The 13,936-nt window shown below is 32.7% G+C and overlaps 1 protein-coding gene across 1 annotated transcript; it reads right to left on the bottom strand.

Annotated features, from left to right (window-relative positions):
* Window positions 1–2,808: 2,808 nt before the first annotated feature.
* On the bottom strand, window positions 2,809–6,477 carry LOC145576385 (patellin-3-like). The gene is made up of 4 exons (XM_081634156.1): window positions 5,088–6,477; window positions 4,667–4,791; window positions 4,121–4,256; window positions 2,809–3,264 (listed from the first exon to the last, which is right to left on the bottom strand). Exons 1-4 carry the CDS (start codon window positions 6,303–6,305, stop codon window positions 3,007–3,009), a joined length of 1,737 nt encoding a protein of 578 aa, XP_081490282.1. The 5' UTR covers window positions 6,306–6,477; the 3' UTR covers window positions 2,809–3,006.
* Window positions 6,478–13,936: the final 7,459 nt, after the last annotated feature.

Raw genomic sequence — 13,936 nt, 5'->3', positions numbered from 1 at the left:
ATTTCTACATTTATTATCTTTATAATCCTCATCAAAACAAATAAATCCTTTCATAGAAAATGAGTCATCCCTTCGCCTCTTACTCCTCCAAACACTAATTTTAAAACCTTTCATAAAAGTATACTCATTATACATTTCATAAGTATCATCTTCGGAAGGAAATTGTTTCCCCCAAAAATCAAACTGATTTGCTTCTTGAAAAATAATAGCATCCTCTTTTCCACTGCAATAAATAAACATGTAACAGATGAACACATATAGTAGCAGTTTTGGTCAATTACAATAATGCATTTGATTACTTACAGTTAAATTACTATATGTAAAAATATATAGTTACATAACTGAATATTATTTATGAAATTACAAAACATTGATAATCATTAAAAGTCATATGTACAACTTATAATTCCATAAACACAAATATATATATAAATGAACATTTATAATTGCATAATTGAACATTATTACAACAAAACAGAATAACAAATGTTAAGATTTTTTTTTAGGGAACAAATATTAAAATATGTTCACTAGTTAAAATAGATATGAGCATCTTTAAAAGAATGAAAATCATTTAAATTCACATGTACAACATATATATTCAAATACAACTAAAATAAACCTATAGTTTACTATAAAAAACATACATTAAACATAAATGAACATTTACTATTATACAAGTGATCATTTTTTTAACTAAGATTATTTTTATGCGACACAACAAGCTGATAAAAATAATCGGTTAACAATATTATTATAACAACTATAGATGTTCATATAAGACACACAAAACTAGAAAGGCAACAATCAAATAATAAGATTACAATCAAAATTACAAAATAAAAATAATAACACAAATAAGAATCAAATTAGAAGAATAATACAACCAAAACTATATATGAATCAACTAATAACAACAATAACAATACTAAAACCAGAGCATTATCAAAATTAAAATCAATACAACAAAAACTGTGAAATCAAAGCATTATAATCAAAATTACTCACATTGATTGAATGACAAATTACTCACATTGATTGTTAAACGAGTCGAGTAAAGCAAGGAGGAAAAATAGAGTCACAATCATGATCAAATGCAATTGAGATAGAAATCTCCATGGAAGAAGAGAAAAATTTGAAAAAAAAAATCAAAAAATATAGGAGAGAGAAAGTGAAATCAATTAAAAGAGGAGAGAGAAATTAAAATTGGTGAAATGAGGAGAGTAAAAAGAAGGAAATTTGTTCTGGAAAGAAAATTATATACTTGCTTAAATGAAAAGTAAAGAAGAAAATAAAAAAACAAAGAAAAAAAAATAAAACTGACGAGAAAAAGGGGATAAAACGACGTAGTTAGTTGGGGTATATAGGGGAAGCTGCCTAGACTAGATGGAAAAATTTGTAATTGAAATGTGATAATATAAACATGGCCCAATCTAGGCCCAAATACGAAGCGAGGCCTGGTAGTCGATCTACTTGTTATATAAAACATATACGAAGTAAATAGCTAGCCTAGAGGATCCCAAGAAACTAATGCTCAGATCATATATTGTACTTAACTCTTAAACTTAATTAGGAGTCTAGGACAAGTTACTCCTAATACTCCATTCTTTTTAGCTAATCTAAGTATCAGAATACACCCTCGAGGCTAGTTTACGTGCCCGCTTGTGTATATTTTTATCCATCAAGCACAACTTCGCTAAGATTTTCCTTCAACGGTATAAGTAGGCCTTATATAAGGTGTTTTTTGTAATAGAAAACATATACTCCCTTCGTTTTTAAATACTTGCTCCATTTCTCAATGCGCGAAGTTTTAGGAGAAGTTGGAGAAAATAATAAAATATGGAGGTGGTGGGGTAGGGGGAAGAATACAAAAATTGTTAAAAGCAAAAGTAGTTGAGAGAATTGGAGGAAAAAGAATATGAAATTAATAAAATATGATTTATGTTGGGTCTATTAGATGAGAGAAATGAAGTAAATATTGTAAAATATTTCCAAATAAAGAAATTGAGCAAGTATTTAAAAACGGTCGAAAAAAGAAAGTGAACAAGTATTAAAAACGAAGGGAGTAATAGTATACTAACAAGTTTCAAAGAAATATTTGTTGGTGTTGTGTCACTCATCTTACGGGATTGTCTTTACAAGTATATTTTATAATGTACTTACACTCTTAAACATAGGAGTCTAGCACACGTTACTCCTCTTAATATTCCGTTCTCTTTAGCTAATCTAAGTATCAGAATACACCCCGAAGGACAGTTTACGTGCCTACTTGTTTACTTATGTAAATTTTTTATCCATCAAGCACAACCTCGCTAAGATCCTCCTTCAACGGTATAAATAGACCTCATATGAGGTGTTTTTGTAAGACGAAAACATATACAAGTAATAGTATACTACCAAGTTTCAAAGAAAGATTTGTTGTTGGTGTTGTGTTACTCATCTCTTTGGGATTGTCTTTACAATCCTCCATTAATATTTACATATCATTTGTGTTGAGCCCAAAAACTAACAGCAAAAAACCATTAAAACATCATACTTATGTGAAAATTAAATTTTCATTTGCATCTACATGTATCATACTCATTGATTTTCAATGACCAACTCTAAAGTTTAAATCGAAGAGTAGTACTAGTTGAAATCTCTTTGCTAAAAAGTTAGGTAATATAGTAAAAATATGTTGTTGGAATTTGCAATTAGCAAAAATTCATGCAAAGTAAAGTAATTTTTTAACCTTACTTACACAAACTTCTATATGCATGTAATAGACATAACACCAACAAATCTTTCTTTGAAACTTGATGTACATAATTTTTAAGAACAACAAAATCCGAATTAATAAAATATATTCCAATAACATAAACCATGCACCCTTCTTCACAACCAAAATAATATATATTAACAATAATTATCATAAAATTCATAATAAAATACAACTAAATGAATACTTGAAAATATGGGCATTTCTCAAAGTTAATCAAAATAAAATAATATATAATAAGTCGTTGTTTAGTCATCAATAGAAGGCTTGGTTTTGAGGCGATAAAGAAGTCTTTTCTTCTTAGAGGAGGAATTATCAATGGTTAAAACAATTTTGCCAGGCTCACTAGTCTTGAAGCTGTTGCTAATTATGGTTTCTTCAGTGGGTCCCACTTTCCTCATCTTTTGAATAATTACAGTGTAATTATCTTTAGCATTGGGCACAAATTCAGCACCATAGCTTACTTCCCATCCAAGCACTCTCACTTCCCATGTTAGATGGCATGCCTGCATAATATATAGATCATATGAAAAATTAATATTAAACTCTACGATTTTATCGAAATGGAGGTTAAGTTTCTATCTCTAAATTAAAAGATCACGCGTTGAACACTATATCATCTTTAAGATTTGGTATATTTAATTTAACGTATAGGACTTTAACATGAGAAAATATAATGGTTCACTGAAAACACAATGAACTATGAAAATGGTTGTCCCAAAATAAGACTTTTCTCTCATTTTGAGTTCATTTCTCATAAGATGGTTGTCCCAAAATAAAACTTTTCTCTCATTTTCAGTTCATTTCAATAAATATTATGTTAATTAAACTAATAAAAATGTAATATACATGCTTTCTCTTACACTAGCTTCTACTATTCAAGCTTTCTTTTACACTAAAACTTTAATAAACTTGCTTTCTCTTACAGTATGTACTTTATTTCTTATCTTAAATTTAAGTGACATTCCTCATATATCTGATGAACATGAATTTTCACCTTTTTATGATTTTTAAGTTACACTTTTACTTTTATCTTTTTTTTTTTTTTTTTTTTTTTCAATCAAACGAAGGCCTAAGCCAGCAATAGTGGGGTCTTGTCCACCCACCAAAGGAAGAGCTTTGACCCACAAAGAGTACCCTAAACTAAAACATAATCAGTACGTACAAGAATCCAATGACATTTTACACCACTTACACTCAAAATTTTGTTCATGCTCACATCTTTGTTTTACACTATATCTCCACAGAATTAACTCGTGCCCTAAATCGATGTTTATTCTTTTGTTGTAGTTGATTATGGAGGCCATAACTTGACGGATGACGAGTAATTATTGACATAAAATTATTAAGCATAAGACTAACCTCAGTAACAGCAAATTCCACAGTTTCCTTGCATGTTGGCTTGACAATAATTTGTGTTGCACCATCTTTGCTTCCAAATTCTCCATCTTTACTAAATCCACCATATTGAACTGGTACTTGCTCCGGAGCAATGTAACTAAGATTATAATCAATTTATAACAAAAACAAATGATTAATTTAGTTGTAATATCTATAATATAAGCTAAATTAATCCTATATATAAACACTATTGACGTGCAATCTATAGAATCATTAAAACATTATGGTTATCATATTTCAAACGACTACTGTAAAATACGGAGTAATAGATCGATTATAAAATTTAAATGGTGATCTGATAAGTTTATTACAAAGTACAATGACTTAAACATTAATAGCCCAACACTTTCCTCTCTTATCATTTTGGATTATTTTATTTAATTTATCCGTTTAATTTATCTAATTTATTCATCAAATTACGCGCCAATAAGAATATAAATATATGATGCAATAAAAAACAGAGAAAGTTAGTCTTTTGAAATAAAGCAAATTAAAATAAGGCTAAACCTGAAAAGAGTTTCAGCAGATTTAGAAGGTCCAGCAACAACAAACTTGCTCTTTGTTCTCTGAGTCAAAAAGGGACTTATCATCTTGTTGACTGCCACATACCACCATGGCACATTGATAAACACCTATCATATAAACAATTACATAAATAAATCACCAAAAAAAAGTATTTCATTATTTTCATAAAGTAGCTAGCATAAATGAAAACAAGAAAAACTTTTTCTCTTAATTCAACACAAATGATATTATTAAGAAAAAAACAAATTAAATTAGCTAATATTTGCAACTAATATCATGTTTATCAGATTTTTCATCTTGATAGTATTTTTTAAAAGTTATAACAAGTAATGTGACAACTAAATTCGAACATAATCAAGGGATGTAAAATACTTAATTAGCATATAAAGAGTTGTTAACTGACCTGTTTGGCAACAAATTCGGGGTAATTATCCTGCAGCAATTGTAAAGCTTGTTTGGTAGCTTGCCTAAGCTCCCATTTACCAGGTCCAGGAGAATTCTTAAGATCATTGACTTGAACCATTGTTGAAATACCTCCATGACTAAAATCCAACTTTCTGATACTTTTCTCCAAGAATTGAATCCTCCATTTCAGAAATTTCTGTCTTTTTTCTTCATCAGAGAATGTTTTCTGATACAATTCCTTGTTTTGGAATGCACCATAAACATTGTAACATACAGGGTGACCTTCTTTGCTAAACCCGTGCATGAACACCGCCTTCTCTAGATCATTTCCCAAGTCTTCCTCGAGCAACTCATCGATTTTGAACTCTTTTCTCCACTTAATGGTGGATTTGATCATGGCGAAGGCTTCGACCACTTTGAAGTCCCTGGCACGTAGGAACTTCCAGAGGATGGTGTCTGTCCGGTCATCCTTGAGGAGGGGTATGCCCCATATGGATACCTCCTCCGGAGGCAATAAAGGAAGTTGCGCAACTTCCTTTATTGCCTCCGCTGGTGTCTTCACCTCTTGCTCAGCATCAACAAGAGGTGAAGACACCGCAGCAGATGACTCCTGAGTCGAGCCATCAGGAGTCGTCTGCTGCTCTTCAAAAGTCACTGTCTCCTCAATAGCCTCCACAGTCTTTGTCCCATCCTCGTTTACACTAACCTTAGCCAATGTCTCCTTGGTGGCCGCCGCCTCCTTAACCTCTTCTTCATCAACCGCCTTCTTCTCAACCTCTTCATCAACCACAATAGAACCCTCCTCTACATTCGATTGCGGTGGTGGTTGTGGTACAGTAGCATCACTAAATTCATGGTTATTTAGAGCGTTTTGGATAAGCTTCTTAAGCTCATCCAATGCCTTCTTCTCATTCTCGGGAAATAACCCAATATCATCCTTACTTATCTCATCATTAACATTACTATCAGCAATAACAACATCAGCAACCTTCACATCAGTAGTAGTTACCTCCTCCTTCTCCTTCTCATTCGAGGCGGTAACATCCTCAGCAACAGCCTTAGTTTCAGTACCTACCTCCTCCTTCTCCTTCTCCTTCTCATCCTTATCCTCGTACTTCGCTACGACATCGTTAATTGAATCCTCTGTTACTACAAAAACTTCTTGCTCATTTGGAGTTGGTGTAACGGTGGTTTGATTAGCTGTTTCTTCAGCCATGATTATTAGTTTAACTGGATTACAGAAACAAAAGAGAAAGAAAGACAAATGAATAAAGAATGTGAAAGAGAAGAGGGAAAGAAGGTGGTTTAAATAAAAAGAGGGATGAAAAGAAATGATGAAGAAGAATGTGGGAATGAAGAGTGGGAGAAAGTGGGTTTGAGGTGGATAAAAAATAACTACTCTAACATAGAATGATAGAAAACAGACTGTCTAATGTTTTAAAGGTTTCAGACAACCAAGATTATGTGTATTTTTGTAGGGTATGCTATCCTGCTATTTTGATTTCTTTCCGTTTACAATCTGTCATCCAAATTCATAAAGCAAATTCATTGTTGGATAAAAGAATTAACAGTATAAATTTAATACTTGAATAAAAAAATTAATTAACAATGTATTAGTGTACTGAATTTATTTTCATTGAGATGATATTTAGAGAATTTAATTAAGGTATGTTATTGTTAGGTCCCTCCATACTTAAATACTTGCTCCACTTTTTACTTTCGGCTATTTTTAAATACTTGTTCCATTTTCTTATTTGGAAAGTTTTTACAATATTTAATTCATACTCCGTATTACTCAACTAGTGGACCCAACATAACCATATTATATTAATTTCATATCCTCTCTCCTCCCATTCTCTCAACTACTTTGTCTTTTATATTTTTTTTATTCCTTCACTTACCCCACTACCTCCATATTTTACTATTTTCTCCAATTTCTCCTAAAACTCCGTACATAGAGAAATGGAGCGAGTATGTAAAAACAGAGGGAGTAATTTTACCTTTATTATTGTTATTAAAGAAACAACTCAACCAATTAACATAAATAAACATAAGTATATTATTCTACTAATAAGATCAATACGGAAGTTATATCACACATATATTTTCCGATATTGTATATCTCTAACAATTGATTTTCTTTTTCTAAATATTGAGTTTCCTTTAAATTAAGGATAAATAAAAGGTGTGTCTTGAAAACAAGATCTGCTTGATTATTTGACAATATGAGACTAATTAATCAAAATTGGATAAAAGCTTCTATATGTGATTAAAAAAAAATCCTCTACTATATAAAAATACTTAATGGCTCTTTATAGTTCATACTTAGGGCATGTTTTCTTCAACTTAATTTCAATTCAGTTTAGTTTAGTTTAGTTCAGTTCAGCTCCAATCAGTTCAGTTCAGCTCATTAAATCAGAACATGCCCTTATTATGCATAAATTATATTTCTATCGAACTAATAACTAAAACTCTAAATGTTTGATATAAGATGTCAAAGATTCATGGGAAATATTAATAGAACTTGATTTCAAAACCAAAGAATTGAAAGGAAGACAACGAGAAGCTAATCACAGGGCTAATTTCGCTATCATTCAAACTTAGGGATCGATTTCCGACCTTTGCTCAACCTACTAAATCAACTAATAACGTTCATACTATAAAAACTTGTTTAGCTTGGTGATCGATATGAAGGGAACAAATATAAAAGTAAAATGACTTACATGTAAAATATAGTTATCCAGAAATCCATTCTTTTGAGAGGTAAAAGTGCAAAGAATGTACAAAATCTTGATGACATACCCGTTAAAATCGGTAAGAGTGGCAATAGCTTTAGAAGGATACATGATTAAAATGAGAGACCCCACGACCAAGTTTAAGTTATGAGTGTGCATGTTCTAAGACTTGTAACATCTTTATATTGCTAAAAAGTAAGGGAAAGAGTTGGACCAACGCAACAACTATACAAGATACAACTGGCTTAATTCATTACCTTAACTAAAGAAGAAGGATATTGCACTTAACTCATTGATTTGCTTTCTCTGCCTTCCCGACCGTTGCGGAGTGATTTCTGTTATGCCTGTCAATCTTCCATGCTTTTTCTCTTCTATTCTTTCATATTTTCATGTTGGACAATACTAGTTGAAATGAGTATCGATCTATTATTCAAAAAAATATATATATGCATATCGATTTAAAGGCACTAGTAAAGATTGGGTATAAGTTTAAATTCGGACTGGATAGGATTGAAATCGGTTGGACTAGAAGACTGGAATTTCTCATTTTTCATGGTCCTCGCTTACCACGGCCAACATGTGCTTCAATTATACTATATTTATGTTAGCCTATAAAACTAAATATATAAAGGTTGGATGACTTTTGAGTCGTTACAATAAAATTGTAGTTATTGTATTAAATCAAATCACAATTGTTTATTTTTTATTGACTAACATGAACCGTTGATATTGTTGGGTATGACCCAAATTTTATAAACCCGTTATTTTGGAGTATTGTGCATATTCTAGAGACTTCCGGAATAATCAAGCAAGTTCATTACTTGCTCTTGATTTCTCTAGAACAATATCCTACTTGAATATTCTATAGCATTATTGACATTGGAAGCTATTAGAATATAATACATGATTCGTGAATATTATGGATACAAGAATGATGGAGGAATTTCTTAGAATATTCCGGCCATTTCTTCCAAGCTCCATTTACACCTATAAATACAGGTTATGGGCATTCATCAATCATTGAATACAACACAAGAAGAAGCCAAATACACAAAGAGCCACACACAAATACATAAACCCTACTTGTAATTCTCTGCCAAATTTATATTCCCTAATCCACTATTCTTACTTTGTAATACTCTTTAGCGAGTAATATAGAGAGAGTCATATTGTAATATAAACCTTAAAGCATACTTGTACTTTCCTATTTTCAAATAGTGGAATAAATAGCTCGTCGTTAAATAGTGTACTGTGTGTCTAATTTTACTATTTAATTATCTTGCCTTTACCTATCTCCTACTTATCTCTTCAATCAATACATCTTTAATTTGCTTTTGTTGCGCACTCACCAACCCTAACAGATATGGGTTACCTTTTATTTTATTTTTGAAGATTTTAACAAAAAAAAAAAAAAAAAGAATTACTAATACTCCAGATTCTGCATCATACTATACAATCAACGAAATCATAGATCATTCAAAAATCAATTGCATTGAAAATACTCCAGATTCTTCATCATACAATACAATCGGGTTCAAATTGACCAGAATAAGAAATAAGCATCTCTATTATCCAAAGAGGAAATTCAAGTTGATCAGCCTGATTTACATGGGAAGTAAATCAGGGGGTCTTTTCGTCTTTTCCTTGTTATAGTCAAGGGTAGATATGTAACTTTATCGTCATGTTGCTGAAACAGTAAATTGTCATGGTTATAGTTGACTTATGTAGATGTTAGTCAGAGTCGTTACCCTTTCCTGGGTTTCATTCGTTTTCCCAATTGTAAATCACTTTCCCAAACTAGCTTAAATTGCTTCAACCCAGCCGAATAACTTTGCTTCGGTTTCAGACGCCGGTTGCACCAAAGCTGCTACCGAATTGCTTGGAGAAATAATTCATGAATTGATGATTTCGCAATGTAGTTTGAATTAGGGTTTACAGTTTGGAAAGGGAACAAATAATTCATCCAAAGCGGAGTGTTTCTTCAAATTAGTTTTCTACAGAATTGGTCGGAGAAGATCCATAATTGCCCCAGAATTGATCGGAGGAGATGTTCCAGCATTAAATTACCTGGAAATACGAGAAAAACAGTGATGTCGAAGTTTTCTTACTCGATCATCTTCGTCTATGTCATCTTCCGAAATGAGTAGGATCGAAAAGGAGTTCTAGAAGAAGATTGAGATGAAGATGGCTATCCAGAAGAAGGGGCAGGTGTAAAGGCTTGTTGTTGTTGTTTTTTTTTTTTCAAATGTTCGATTAGATTAAATTTGAGGAAACGTCGTTACTTACCATCGTCACTAACGGCCATTTTCTTTCCGTCAGTTTGTTAAACAACAGCCCGTACAAAGCAATATAATACTACTATCAAGGACACACCATGGCCCACAAAAGGGGCTGATTGACAAAAATTCGTCAATCAGGCTGATTGCCTGGGGCTCCCTCATGATCCAAACCAATTTGCCACCATTGATTCCTTTGGATTAGACTAGCAATAAATCGAATTCGGCCAAATCTTCGAAACAATCAGATTTTTCCAATTCTCCAACAATTTTCTTAAGTGTGGAGTAATATTAATCAACCTCTCACAACCCAAAAATAATTAATAAACACAGTCACAAATGAATGCAAGAAAGCTCAAAATCATAAAATTATTCACATATTTCAATAAAAATAACCCAAGAAACGGGTGAAAAAAGATCGAAGAAGTGAAGGGAAAAAAATATTGAGTAAACAATGAAAAAACGAAAGAGAAACCGATAAGAACGTGGATTTTTCTGTCATTTTTTTTTAAATAAAATGAAATAAATCAACGGCTTACATTAGTCAATAAAAATATAGGGACATGATTAGATTTTATACAATGGCCACAATTTTATTGTGGCCATTTGAAAAATATCCTATAAAGGTATAGTCGATTTATAAAAAAAAAAGAAAAAAGAATAAAAAAAATAAAAATGAAAAAAATTTCTATGTAAATTGGGCTATGATAATAGTAAATGAATTTGTTTTAAAAATATAAAATTAAATGAATTATAAGGAATGTTTATTACTTCCTCCATTTTAAATTCGATGACACGTTTTAACTCTTCACACTTTTCATTAACTTTGCTTTGACTAACATTTGTGTCTTGTAAGTATAAAAAAAGTAGTAATTTGGGATCTTGTTAGATTCATTTAATGTGTACTTGATTTAAATTCAATTTTTAGTATTTTTTTTTTTTACAATAATATAATTAAAAATATATTCAATTAAACTTTTGCATTGGCAAACATGATTGTAAAAACCTAAAAATGTCTCCCAAAAAACCAAATCCGATGATGAATAACCTTTAACCGCCATTATTAGTCGGTTTAAGTATTTAATCTCGGGAGAGCATACAATCCTTGTTCGGTCAAACATGTTCCGTCCACAAGTCTGTCCAAATGTTTATTCAAGCATAGTCCAACCCATATTTCAACCCAAACCATTTTAATCCATTTCATTTTATTTATTAATTAAGCCCGATTAATAGATAATAAAACCCTAATCCTGAAATTAAATATGTCCGGAATAACTGAAACGACGCCTAATTATCACATGCTTAATGCTTAAGAAAAAGATAAAATAAATTTACACCAAATTCCGGAAAACTTATTTGCCGTGCCGCACTGCGTCACGACAAGCTGTACCGTGCCACGACAATTTGCGTTGTGACACGGCAATTTTAGGTTTAATTTCTTCGCGGTGCTCCAATTCTAGGGTTTCATGCTTCACCCCTCATATTTTCTCTATAAACATGAAGCTGTTTTCACCAGTTTTGGGACACCAAATAATTCTCTCTTTCTTTCTTATTCACCAACACACATTTTAATTTGTATCTCTCATATTCTAAGCCTTAAACCTATTACACCATTCCTTCCCTAAGCACTCTCCGGAGTCCATGCAACACTCGAAATTCTATAATTAAACCAATGCGTGAAAGATAGAACCGATTGAGGGTTTGGACCAAATCAAATCTACTTTTATTTAATTTAATTTCAATTTGATTTATATATTTATTGAAGTTACTAACAATCTATTCATGATGTAGCAATTTAAAGAAGCGCAGAACGTTAGTGATTTATTACTTAATTACTCTTATTTTTATCCTTATTGCTAGTATCATAATTGAAGTTATTGTTATGATTTGATTTGACTAACGTTGTTATGGCTAAATTGCTTCCAATGTTATTGTTTATTCTATTGTTATTGTTGATCACCATATTGCATGTTAAAGGGAATATGTAATTGAATATAATGCTTAATAAGATAAATTGAATGACTGATGCAGGTTCTTTTTAATCTTATTGTGCTAATCAAGTGATCACGATATTTAGAATTATATGTTGCATTTACATTCAACCAATTTAGCTTAATAATAGTTTGGAGCAAATTGAATCTTTGTTTGTATGCCTTTGAGATCGTAGGAATACTTTTCGTTATAAGAATTGAGTAGAGCCCAATACGGGCAAATGTGACTCCATGATTCACTTTGTACCATCATGCCCGATCCTCCTTTCGTTGTTCTGAACCATATGGACTTAGTAATCTCATGGGGTATGAATGGGGTGTAACCTTCACGGGTCAATCGTTGTTGCCTATCGTTGTCCCTGATCCTCTTAAGCTTGATATAAGTAAAGCGTACGATAGGGTAGAGTGGAGTTTTTTTAAGATGGTGATGGGAAAGATGGGTTTTTTTGAGAGTTGGATTCGAAGGGTGATGGAATGTATTTCTAGCGTCTCATTTTCCTTTAAGGTGAACAATGAGATTTTTGGGGCAGTTTCCCCATACGCGGGGGCTCAGACAGGGTGATCTTATATCTCCGCATCTGTTTTAACTCTGCGCGGATGCGTTCTCCTGTTTACTGTCTAAGGCGGCTAGTGAAAAAAGATTGAGTGGCGCTAGAATTTGTAACTCTGCTCCTAGGATGTCTCACTTGTTTTTTTGGTGATGATATATAGTATACTATTTGCTAAAGCTACTCTGAAGGAATGTTAAAAAATAGCTAAAATTATCAGTTCATACGAAAGAGCATCTGGTCAGAAAGTCAACTTAGATAAGACAGAGGTTGCTTTTAATTAGTAAATGTGTGCCGATGGACAGACGACAAGCTATTGTTGACACTCTAGGGGTTCGGGAGGTGGACAAACATGAGAAGTATTTGGGTTTACCAATGATAATTGGTAAATCGAAGAAAGCCATCTTTGCGTTTTTAAAGAAGAGAATGTGGAAAAAATTGAATGGGTGGAAGGAGTAATTGCTTTCTAAGCCGGGTAAAGAGACTTTAATTAAATTGGTAGCACAAGCTATTCCTACATACATGATGAGCATATTTAAAATTCCGGAGGGCCTCATTGATGAGATTCATATTTTGTTATGCCGATTTTGGTGGGGCTCATCGGTTGATCAAAGGAAAATGCATTGGCAAAGTTGGGAAAAGCTGTCTTCCGAAGGCTAAAGGGGGAATGGGGTTTCATGACCTTAAGTGTTTTAACCAAGCACTTCTCGTGAAACAAGTATGGCGCTTGCAACAAAATCCGAATGAACACCCTATTGTTTAAAATTCTCAAGGCCCGATACTTTAAAAATTCAAACGTGATGGAAGCATTGCGTGGGTATGATCGAAGTTTTACTTGGAGAAGTGTTTGGGGAGAAAAGGGGCTTCTTCGGGATGGTCTTGTGTGGAGGGTTGGGGATGGCCGTGATATTAAGGCGTGGAAGAGTGCTTGGTTGGTGAAGGATGGCAAGCAGCTTACCACAGCACTATTGTAAGGATAGCTTGTATTGGTGTAGGGCGAAGAACGGTATCTTCACTGTTAAGTCTTGCTATTGGTTGGCAAGGGATGTTAATGATAATACAACAGTTGGGGTAATGTCTGAGGAGATTTGGAGGTCGGTTTGGGGTCTGTGTGGTCCTCCGAAGCTCAAACATTTTATTTGGGGGGCGGTTAAAGGCAACCTAGCTGTGAAGGCTCGTCTAATGCAGCGTCACATAACTGCGGATGCTACGTGCCAAGTTTGTGGGGCACAAAGTGAGACCATCATACATTCTCTTTTTGAATGTACTCCAGTAAGGGAGATATGGTGCCATAATG

Source organism: Chenopodium album, chromosome 13, assembly GCF_948465745.1.
Source record: "Chenopodium album chromosome 13, dcCheAlbu1.1, whole genome shotgun sequence".
Lineage (NCBI taxonomy): Eukaryota > Viridiplantae > Streptophyta > Magnoliopsida > Caryophyllales > Amaranthaceae > Chenopodium > Chenopodium album.
Note: the sequence above shows the minus strand (reverse complement) of the source record. Positions and strands in the feature narration are given on the sequence as shown.

Coding starts and splice junctions, on each gene's coding strand:
- LOC145576385 (XM_081634156.1), bottom strand. CDS start 6,305: ATGGCTGAAGAAACAGCTAATCAAACCACCGTTACACCAACTCCAAAT. Junction 4,792..5,087: donor CCGAATTTGTTGCCAAACAG/GTCAGTTAACAA, acceptor TTTATATGATAG/GTGTTTATCAATGTGCCATG. Junction 4,257..4,666: donor TCTGCTGAAACTCTTTTCAG/GTTTAGCCTTAT, acceptor TTATAATCTTAG/TTACATTGCTCCGGAGCAAG.